General features: G+C 38.6%; 1 protein-coding gene across 1 annotated transcript in view; it reads right to left on the bottom strand.

Moving 5' to 3' along the window:
- Nucleotides 1-12,552, bottom strand: part of LOC133617136 (multiple PDZ domain protein) — a 154,325-nt gene that overhangs the window by 71,064 nt on the left and 70,709 nt on the right. The window contains exons 20-21 of the mRNA XM_072914912.1: nt 9,768-9,966; nt 1,984-2,169 (exon numbers count right to left, since the gene is read on the bottom strand). Of these exons, the coding sequence (XP_072771013.1) occupies nt 1,984-2,169; nt 9,768-9,966 (385 nt within the window). The remainder of the gene's footprint in view (nt 1-1,983; nt 2,170-9,767; nt 9,967-12,552) is intronic.

Here is a 12,552-nt window from a genome sequence, read left to right as displayed (position 1 = left end):
GATATAAATAGTCAGACAAACAATTGGAGGAGTCTTTAAAAATATTTGACTGATGGACAAATGAATAGAAATAGGCTAGATGAATAAATGAACACTCAATCAGCATGTTAAATCTAATTATTTATCTACATTCTTGTACAAACCCTGTTTCCATATGAGTTGGGAAATTGTGTTATATGTAAATATAAACGGAATACAATGATTTTCAAATCATTTTCAAGCCATATTCAGTTGAATATGCTACAAAGACAACATATTTGATGTTCAAACTCATAAACTTTATTTTTTGGGGGCAAATAATAATTAACTTAGAATTTCATGGCTGCAACACGTGCCAAAGTAGTTGGGAAAGGGCATGTTCACCACTGTGTTACATGGCCTTTCCTTTTAACAACACTCAGTAAACGTTTGGGAAGTGAGGAGACACATTTTTGAAGCTTCTCAGGTGGAATTCTTTCCCATTCTTGCTTGATGTACAGCTTAAGTTGTTCAACAGTCCGGGGGTCTCCCTTGTGCTATTTTAGGCTTCATAATGCGCCACACATTCTCAATGGGAGACAGGTCTGGACTACAGGCAGACCAGTCTAGTACCCGCACTCTTTTACTATGAAGCCACGTGGCTTGGCATCGTCTTGCTGAAAAAAGCAGGGGCGTCCATGGTAACATTGCTTGGATGGCAACATATGTTGCTCCAAAAGCTGTATGTACCTTTCAGCATTAATGGTGCCTTTACAGATGTGTAAGTTACTCATGTCTTGGGCACTAATACACCCCCATACCATCACACATGCTGCCTTTTACACTTTGCGCCTATAACAATCTGGATGGTTCTTTTCCTCTTTGGTCCGGAGGACACGACGTCCACAGTTTCCAAAAACAATTTGAAATGTGGACTCATCAGACCACAGAACACTTTTCCACTTTGCATCAGTCCATCTTAGATGAGCTCAGGCCCAGCAAAGCTGACAGCGTTTCTGGGTGTTGTTGATAAACGGTTTTCGCCTTGCATAGGAGAGTTTTAACTTGCACTTACAGATGTAGCGACCAACTGTAGTTACTGACAGTGGGTTTCTGAAGTGTTCCTGAGCCCATGTGGTGATATCCTTTACACACTGATGTTGCGTGTTGATGCAGTACAGCCTGAGGGATCAAAGGTCACGGGCTTAGCTGCTTACGTGGAGTGATTTCTCCAGATTCTCTGAACCCTTTGATGATATTACGGAGCGTAGATGGTGAAATCCCTAAACTCCTTGCAATAGCTGCTTGAGAAAGGTTTTTCTTAAACTGTTCAACAAATTGCTCACGCATTTGTTGACAAAGTGGTGACCCTCGCCCCATCCTTGTTTGTGAATGACTGAGCATTTCATGGAATCTACTTTTATACCCAATCATGGCACCCACCTGTTCCCAATTAGCCTGTTCACCTGTGGGATGTTCCAAATAAGTCTTTGATGAGCATTCCTCAACTTTATCAGTATTTATTGCCACCTTTCCCAACTTCTTTGTCACGTGTTGCTGGCATCAAATTCTAAAGTTAATGATTATTTGCAAAAAAAAAAAATTTCAATATATGTTGTCTTTGTAGCATATTCAACTGAATATGGGTTGAAAAGGATTTGTAAATCGTTGTATTCCGTTTATATTTACATCTAACACAATTTACCAACTTATATGGAAACGGGGTTTGTGTAAGCTACATTCTTGTATGACAACAGAATGCACTGCACATGTGATGGAGGAATGCACAGTGCAGGGTTGAAATTCAACTGAATTTGCATGAATTCAGGTTGTTTTAGCTAATAATCATGCTGCAAGATCTGGCATGTTGCATTCAATGTTTATTCCCATTCATTTCCCGTTAATCCCCATGGAAAGTTTCCAACTTTGAATATTCCCGTAATTGTGCAAGCCTACGTATAACATCACCGTGCATGAAGTCATGGAGAAGAAGAACAGGCTGCTAGATCCAGGAGCTTACGTTACCTGACCGAGGGCGGGTCTGGACCTGAGGTTTTAGACTGGACTGAAAGGCAGGAGGGTTCAACTGGACTGGGAGGTTCTGGAGGCGGGGTCGGGGAGGAAGGGGCGTGGTCTAGGGTGGAGGCCAGCGGGGGCAAACCCAGGTGGTGACGGTGTTGGTCCACACATGGAGCAGGTACGAAGGTTATCCTGGGGACATTGAAAAACTGCTCAGTCTTGGCAGCCAGCATTTCACTATTTTGATGACCTCACTTCCTGCACACGGCATTTTGAAGGGGCGTCACTTCCTGTTGCCATATTTGGAGGAGTCGACGGCGCCGCCAAAAGCAGACGACTTGGCTCACAAATATGGAAGAAACTAGTCCACAAGTGCATTTTATTTCAAACAGGACGTTTATATGATCATTTACTTTCTTCTACTTTTTGTCTTTTGACGAAAAGGTATTTTAGTTTTTGTCAAATTTTAGTCATCTACATTGATTTACCTTTATTTTAGTTTTAGTCAATGAAATGACACAACATATTAGTCAGCTAAAAGGACAATAACATGAGTAAACTAAAATATTAAATATGAAAGATCTCTTTCAAGTTTATTTCAAAAGTACTTTTATTTAGATGATCTGCAGAGTGTTAGTTTAAAACTTGACTGTAAAGTTTTATATAAATGTTTCATATCAAGTTTCTATCACTGACTGTGGAACTTTACAGTAAAGTTTGATATAAATGTTTTATTTCAAGTTTTTGATTGAAAAATAAAATGGTGTGGAACAAAACATGTTACATCATACATTTTTGTATTGGTGGCGGCACATCAAATTTCTCATCTCACAAGGAAAATCCTCTGATTGGCTCTCCTTCATGACTAACTCCCTGCCCCCTCTTTCACATAAAGAGCTGTGATTGGATATATTCCCAACTAGTCCCACCCATCTACGTTTTCATACGTTTCCTGTGTTATCCTCTCAGTCTTTGTTTTGATTACTTATTCTCTTCAGAGGAAAATATGTTGTTGACAATCACTAAGACGGAAATTATTAGTCAACGAAATTAAAAATGTTTAGGACAAGGGTGTCCAAACTACGGCCTGCGTGCCAAGTACGTCGGCGTCAAGAGTTTAATAACGAATCTGACTTGTGGGGTGTTTTCAACTTTATTTTAAATATCTGTCAATGAGTCATTCAGGTCAATGACCATTAAGTGATTACAGCACATTTACTTATATGACCTAATCCAAACAACCTTCCCTAGTCATGGTGCACAAAAAATTCAATTAACATAAATGTCAACACACATGGTCACATATAACACAACATGCGCACTTAACTTTGTGAATGTTCTAAAAAAAACATCAAAGCAACATAAAAAATGCCAAATGACTTACTGATTTAAAATCCATTACAAAGCATGATGGGAAAAATGCAAAACACTCTTTACTCTACTTTTGGATTGTTTTGTGTCCTCTCAATTGCTCTGTTGGTTTCTGCTCTGGGTGTTGCTGTGCTGGCTTTGGAATTACATTATTATTGTATTATCCAAACAACCTTCCCTAGTCATGGCGCAACAAAATATGCAACCAGCACAAAAAGTCAACACACACGGTGACACATAACACAACCTGCGCACTGAACTTTGTGGATGTTATAAAAAAAACCTCAGAGCAGCATACAAAATGCCAAATTACACCAATTTAAATCCATTACAAAGCATGATGGGAAAAATGCAAAACACTCTTTACTCTACTTTTGAATTGTTTTGTGTCATGTTTGTGTGTCCTCTCAATTGCTCTGTTGGTTTCTGCTCCGGGTGTTGCTTGGCTGGCTTTGGAATTGCATTATTATTATATTATCCAAACAACCTTCCCTAGTCATGGCGCAACAAAATATGCAACCAGCACAAAAAGTCAACACACACGGTGACACATAACACAACCTGCGCACTGAACTTTGTGGATGTTATAAAAAAATATCAAAGCAACATAAAAAATGCAAAATTACACCCATTTAAAACAATTACATTGCATGATGGGAACAATGCAAAACACTCTTTCCACACTTATCCATGTTTGGTGCATTTTAGCTGCTTGATATTTCTGATTGATTACAAAACTTTAATGAGGTCGTCACGGAAGTAAACAATGTAGGAGTCACACTTTCACATACTCTTAATATTCAATGATTTATCCGTTATATGTATGTAGTTTGTACACATAGGTGTGTAGGTTATATAGTTACTTTACATGCAAATTAGTTTAGCCCAAAGTGGCCTCCAAGTCAAAAAGTTTGGACACCCTTGTTTTGTTGTTACTTCATTGGCATCTACTGCCCCTTTCTTATCAGAGCGCAGACAGCTAATTGTTGAAACTAGAGAACAAAATGTCTTATTTATAAAAGCTGCATCCATCAAAGTGTCCTGTCATGTATTCGGAGTGTCATTAAAAAAACAAAGCTCCCTCTCACTTTCCTTCTGGCAGACGTCTGAAGGGCCAATTTGCAGCTGGGCTCCTGACGGCAGGTTGGAAACGTGGCCCCTAAACTGTCGCTGGGCTCACTTTTTTACTGCGACCCCTCAGAGTTCTACTTGTGTCAGCGGGGACGTTTTTGCATGTCGGACTTGTCTAGTCAGAAGGTGAGAGCAGGATGAATAATTCAGAGATTTAGGAAAAGGCTGTTTGGAGAGTTTGGAGCACAAGCAGGTCGGCCTGCGAGACGTCAAGCAGCAAGTGGGTGTTTGGCAGCGTGAGGAACATCTTCAGTAAAGAAGGCCGAGGAAAAACGTGTCTTTGAAATGTGGTGGGAATTCAAAATGATAGCCGCTGCAGCTTTGGAAACAAACAGATGCAGACCATAATCTAATCATGGAGACTTTCTAGGCAACAATACAATTATTATTCATATTGATACTGTTGTTGATATTATTCATTTTTCTTTGACTACTTCTGGATTGTTTTGTGTCATGTTTGTGTCTCCTCTCAATTGCTCTGTTGGTTGCTGAGCTGGCTTTGGAATTGCATTATTATTGTATTATCCAAACAACCTTCCCTAGTCATGGCGCAACACAAAATGCAATTAACATAAATGTCAACACGCATGGTCACACATAACACAACATGCGCACTGAACTTTGTGGATGTTATAAATAAAAAAAAGTCAAAGCAACATAAAAAATGCCAAATGACACCCATTTATATCCATTACATTGCATGATGGGAAAAATGCAAAACACTCTTTGCCCACTTATCCATGTTTGGTGCATTTTAGCTGCTTGATATTTCTGATTGATTACAAAACTTTATGGAGGACGTCACAGAAGTAAACAATGTAGTAGGGCTGGGAGATATATGGAATATACTGGATATATCGCGGGTTTGTCTCTGTGCGATATAGAAAATGACTATATGGTGATATTGGAGTATACGTTGCTTTTAGCTGCGGGCATTACACTACAGGCTTTTCTCACTCTTTCTCGTCTCTCTTCTCACAGACATAACACAAGCGCACCTTCTTACATACGTCACATACTGTCACGCATGCAACGTCACACGCCCTCGCCCAGCAGAGAGGTAGCGGCATGGATAAAGTTAGCTGTGATGCTAGCGTAGCGGTGCGACGCAAGTGGTAATACGAGAGAAAGAAGGTGCCAATCTGATAACAAATGAAGGACAGATTAATTCCCAAGAAAAACAGCAGGGGGTCCATCGTCTGGCGGTGGTTTGGCTTCAAGCGGAAAGATGTTGAACAGACAACAGTAATATGTCAAGTATGCGGCAAAAGCGTTGCTACAAAAAGTAGCAGCACTGCTAATATGTAGCATCATTTGAAAAGTCACCCGCTAGAGAATGAAGAGTGCTTGAAACTCTGCATGTCAACATCTCCGTTCAGTGCCACACCCACAAAATGCCCTAACAACCATTTCCACATCAACACCGTATGAAACAAATAGTCAACAGCAGAAGGAGATAACGTCTGCAGGAACCTACCACATAGTGAAGGACATACACTATTTGATTTCCTATTATGCAGTTCATTTTTATTTGACACTTATTGAAATATCTTGTGTGACATCATGCACAAAAGTGCACTTTATTTGTTTTAAACTATTGTAGTGGCCTTCTGTACAAAAATGTGATTTATTGTTGTTTATTAATTTGCATGCAATGTGCAATGCTACATTTTTATTTACAGAAGAATTTTATTCAGACACATTTTAAATTTGCACTTTATTAATCCTAACATTGGAGATTATTATTCATTTGCATACAATGTGCAATGCTGCATTTTTGTTAATATTTTATTCAATACACAAGTGTCGCCTTACGGAAGAAGCTTTTAATTTCATTCTTTGAACACTATTGCATAAAAAGTGCAATTTATATTTGGTGTAAAAAGAACAAAACGATACTAATTAGAACTTTGCTAAGAGTATAAATTGCAGCGTCACTTCAAACTACTACATTTTGATGGAATAAAAACATTTTTTTTATTTTATTATATTATTTTCAGGACATACTGTATCTTTCCCCGGCCTGAAGAGCAACAAACTGGGACTTGAACTTGTGTCACTTATTTGACATGATTTTAGATTGTTGCAGTTTGAACAGTGAGTTTGTGTTAGTTAAACATACTAAAATGTTACTTAGGGTAAGTATGTCATGAAATAGTCAAAGCAACATGAAGTTGGATTGTTGGCGTTGTCATTGTTCCATAAAGGTATGATGTCATTGTATTGTTTGTAGACTTCAAGCACAGGAAATGAAGTTTTATTTCTACTTTTTTTCCAATGGAAAAAGACTCAAAGTGTCCTTAGTGGGTTAGAATGAGTCAAAGGAAGTGCTGAAGAGAAACAGGAACAAGGACAAGGTCTTTCCTGTTTTGTTGTTCCGGACTTGAGCTGCATGCAGAATTATGAATATTGTCAATTAGGATAATAGAAGCTGTTGTCCAAAAAGGAAGTAAAGTAGTACACATTTAATGAGTACTGGAATACTGCATTGGTACTTTTACAACTATAATACAGACGTCTTTGTACATTTAGAACTAGAACTATACTTTGGGTTTTAGAGTCAAAGACGTTTGATAGGAGAGGAGGACTCAACTGATCTTTTTTTGTCATCGCAGCAGGTCACAGGTGAGGTCACAGGTGAGGTCACAGGTGAGGTCACAGGTGAGGTCACAGGTGAGGTCACATGTGAGTGTGAGTAGCCGATGTTGCTATTCTTATAGGCAGGCCTGTGTTTATTTCCGTATCTGCCTTACACACTTGTATGTACAAATCTTTGGACTCCAATAGATATTTGAAGATCAAATCTACCCTCTTATATTCTGACCAATGATCAATTGACCCAAAGAGTGGTATTTGATGCCCTAAAAGATTCCAAAATCAATCAAAAGTTGGGGAGAATGTGTGTTAAAGGTGCAAAAGTCACATCATATGTCAACTCTCACACAAACAATCGTTTGTTACTTAGTCACTACAGTAATTGTGTTCACATCCACAGGAACCACATGGGTTAGCCTACTCTATACAGTATTTACAACCTTACTAGTGTTCACTTCACAGCCACAGATGGTTCATCTAGTTATTGACATTATTTACACATTACTATGTCTGTTTCAGTCACTATGTTACTTAGTCACTACAGTAATTGTGTTCACATCCACAGGAACCACATGGGTTAGCCTACTCTATACAGTATTTACAACCTTACTAGTGTTCACTTCCCAGCCCCAGATGGTTCATCTACTTATTGACATTATTTACATATTATTATGTCTGTTTCCGTCACTATGTTATTTAGTCACTACAGTAATTGTGTTCACATCCACAGGAACCACATGGGTTAGTCTACTCTATACAGTATTTACAACCTTACTAGTGTTCACTTCACAGCCACAGATGGTTCATCTAGTTGTTGACATTATTTACACATTACTTTGTCTGTTTCAGTCACTATGTTATTTAGTCACTACAGTAATGTGTTCACATCCACAGGAACCACATGGGTTAGCCTACTCTATACAGTATTTACAAATACAGAAAGAGGTCTCACTCTGTGCATCGCTCCCAGTCACAAAGTAACACCAATTAAGAGAGAAAACTACGATTACAAAGTAAATGTTTTTCACCTTCTAATTGAAAGGGCAATACGAGCCCATCAACACGGGCAACAGAGCGAGGACGCCGTGATCATGTGATGGCAACGAACAAAAAGACAACGCCTGACCTTCTTTTTCCAACTAGGAACAAAAAAACATTTTAAGATGTTCCATATTTATTTAAGTTAAATGTTTGCTTACAGAAATGAGTCCATTTCATTTTTGGTGTATTTATTTATGATAAAGTTATTTACCTTCCAATGACAGTAAAATGGTAAACAAATTCTACAGTAATGACAACTAAAATGTTATTTTATTTATTATGATGACATTATAAACCCTGTATAGTTTATATTTCTTCCGTTTAAGAGCAGGATGAAGACAAATATTTGAAAGTAAATGATTGAATATAAGTGTGTCACTTTGAGACAAGAACATGTTGATTGACATTCTAAAAGTAAAATGTCTTCATTCACTATTTATTTTCACTCTTTTATGCATTTTACGAATTAAATGGAATCAAATTGCAATTTCAGAGAAAACATTTCCACTGAGGTTTTTTCTTTAGCTCTTCTGGGACGTAGCCCTCAATAAAAAGTCCCTCGCATGAAACGATGAATGGAAGCAACAACTGGACAGAAAAGGAAGCCTTTTTGTAAACAAATTAAATAAATAAATGATAAATGGGTTATACTTGTATAGCGCTTTTCTGCCTTCAAGGTACTCAAAGCGCTTTGACACTATTTCCACATTCACCCATTCACACACACATTCACACACTGATGGCGGGAGCTGCCATGCACTTTGAGGTTGTTTGCTCAATGTAAAGTGCTTTTACAAATACAGCAAGGGTGAAGTGTCTTGCCCAAGGACACAACGGACGTGACTAGGATGGTAGAAGGTGGGGATTGAACCCCAGTCCGAATGCTGGCACGGCCACTCTACCAACTAAATGAATGGATGAAGTCGATTATTCGTATTCGGTGGAGTACTGCATCGTATTTGAAGTACTACGGCATGTACTACGCTTGGTACTATGTGGTGCAGTACACACACATTGGTATGTGTACTGCACCCTGTTCTCAAATCCCTTCACTGGCTTCCTGTTCCACTCAGGAGGGAATACAAAGTCTCCCTACTAACTCACCAGTGCCTCCATGGAAATGCCCCCCCCCCCCCCCACCCCCCAGTCTGTGGAACGCTCTCCCTGACCACCTGAGGGCATCACAGACTGTGAAAAAACCCTTCTTACAAAAAGCCTCTTTTTACATATATGTGTGCTAGTTCTAGCCATTAGGCTGTTCTAGTTTTTGTGGTTCTAGTATTGTTGTTGTTTTTTAAATGCACTGTAGCACTTTGAGGTTGTTTGCTCAATGTAAAGTGCTTTTACAAATACAATCTATTATTATAATTATTATACATCAATCTGGTCCACTTCAGGACATTAGACAATGGAAATGTTGACAATCTAGTCCAGCAGGTCCGGGTTAGCTTTTGCCTCGTCCGTGGCTTAAACCGTGAGTGGGTTAGGGTTAGCATGCCAAGTCCAAAAGACAAGGAGATGATACAGTATTATCTGTGCAGTCCTGGATAAACCGACCCCCTTAAAGCTTCCGTCACACGCTGGATTCTCACAAGAATGAGGCACAAACACAAGTGTATTAAACTGTAGTGAAATGTGATACAATGCCTCACCTGACCTCTGGCCCGATGACAGAGTTCCTGCGCAGCATGGACCTGGCCATGGCGTTGGTCAGATTGGACGTGGTCTCGTTGTTGATGGCCAGTATGGCGTCGCCTGGGCCCAGTCGGCCATCTTGGCAGACAGAGCCCCCGGGGGCCACGCTGCGCACCAGCATGCCTGAGCCGTCCTTGATGGCGCTCACCGACATCCCTGCCAACACACACACACACACACACACACACACACACACACACACACACACACACACACACACACACACACACACACACACACACACACACACAGGTTAGTGGCTAAGGCTGCGTGGACCAGACAGTAGCCCAAACACACACCTGACCGTGGCATCATCAGCATAATGGAGGGAGACATTAGGCAGCTTAGCACACACACACACACACACACACGGGGGTCATAGGTCACAGGTGAGCAGAGGGGTAGCACATGCTGCTTTGCACAAACACTTGAATGCAGTTTGCTGCATGAGGCTGATTACACCAGTAGGTAAATGACACACACACACACGCACGCACGCACGCACACACACACACACACACACACACACACACACACACACACACACACACACACACACACACACACACACACACACACACACACACACACACACACACACACATTCTTGTATGTGTTACCTTCTTGAGACGTGAGAAAAATGCCTCGCTCTTTAGGACCAGCCTTTCTAGATATATAAAGAAGTGTATTTACAACATTAATAATATATACATACTATGTAAATATAAAAAAGGTAAGCTTTAAGTATTATTATTATAATTTTTTTTTGTAATTGGTTTTCAACCTTCATTATTTACTTCACGTTATTACAGTATGTCTATATATACATATGTTTATTTATCTTTAATACATTTTGGCCAAAGGGGGCGCATTTCAATGTCTTACACACACTTGTTATTTCATATGTTGACCAGAGGGTAAAAATACAAGAACACACCCACACACACATTCTTGTATTTGGTATTGATTGACTGATTGAGACTTTTATTAGTAGATTGCACAGTACAGTACATATTCCGTACAATTGACTACTAAATGGTAACACCCCTATAAGTTTTTCAACTAGTTTAAGTCGGGGTCCACGTAAATCAATTCATGTTACCTTCTTGAGACTTGAGAAAAATGCCTCCCTCTTTAGGACCAGCCTTTCTAGATATATAAAGAAGTGTATTTACAACATTAATAATATAAACATACTATGCAAATATAAAAAAGCTTGTTGTGAAAAATGAGTTCACAAGAAAAAGTCACAATTTCACAAGAAAAACTTAGAATTTTTGCAGTATTATAATAAAAGTTGTCATTTTACTCAACGCAAGTCAAAATTTTACAAGAAAAACTGAACATTTGTGCAATATTATGATACAAGTTGGAATTTTACTCAATAACAATCGCAGTTTTAAAAGAAAACGCTTAAAGTTTTGGCAATTTTATGAAAAGAGTCGTAATTTTACTCGACAAAAGTCACAATTGTATAAGAAAACTTTAAATATTTGGCAATATTATAATAATAATCAAAATTTTGCTTGGCAAAATTGTGACAAAAGTCATCATTTTCCTAAAAGCATGTCACTATTTTACAAGAACAACAAAAAAATTGGCAATATTGAGATAAAACTCTTTTTATGACAAATGTCACCATTTTGCATTAAAAAGTAATTTTTACGAGAAAATATTGCAATATTACAGAAACAGAAATAATATGACAAATTGTTCCCAATTTTATAAGAAAAAAATCGACACATTGTGAGGATGTTTTATTTATTATGAATTTGTTGTTTGTAATTGGTTTTTAATCTTCATTATTTACTTCAAGTTATTACAGTATGTCTCTATATACATATTTATTTATTTTTAATTAATTGTGGCCAAAGGAGGCGCATTTCAATTTCTTACACACACTTGTTATTTCATATGTTGGCCAGAGGGGGAGCACTTCAAATTTTTACACACACTTCTTATTTCATATGTTGACAGTGAATTTTTTTGGGACTACCCTCATTTTGATAGATGCCACCAGCAGGGGTGCAAATGAGACATTGTCTATTAGATGCAATGTTATTGATTTATGTCATCACTTGTTCACACCTCCTCATATGGAAGATACTTTTCCTTCTTCATGTCTCAAGAAGGCTAGAAATACAAGGACACACACACACACACACACACACACACACACACACACACACACACACACACACACACACACACACACACACACACACACACACTGTCTCATCCACCACACTATGGCTGTACAGAATTTGGAGCCGGTCAAAGAAATGACTGCTGATTAGTGATCAAATGAAGGTTTTATTGTTTTGATTCCAATGACAATACAATCATAGTGCACGGGACAAAACAGAGAAAACACAAGTCATAATGCTAGCAAACATTGTGATGTTTCGACAAGTAAACACTGCTGTCACACCATGCAGGAACTCATACGTCTAAGTTATTTGAAACATTTCTAATGAGCAAGGCAAGTTACTAACTTAAAGTGAGAGTACACTAATCACACACACATGTGTACTACAAAGAAGTACTGCATTGTACATGTAGGATCTGACAGACTGCAATATTACCCTTTTATCAAGATATTTTGGAAAACAAACACACATGGAAGCAATGTTCCCTGTAATGTGTGTGAGCAAGCATTGAGTGGAGCGACACTGTGGTCACGCCTGCAGCACACCTGACTAAATAACAACTTACTCTTCTTCTTATTACAATCAAAAGACA

The sequence above is a fragment of the Nerophis lumbriciformis genome, linkage group LG16, assembly GCF_033978685.3.
Source record: "Nerophis lumbriciformis linkage group LG16, RoL_Nlum_v2.1, whole genome shotgun sequence".
Classification (NCBI taxonomy): Eukaryota; Metazoa; Chordata; class Actinopteri; order Syngnathiformes; family Syngnathidae; genus Nerophis; species Nerophis lumbriciformis.
This window is presented reverse-complemented; position numbering and strand designations above follow the sequence as displayed.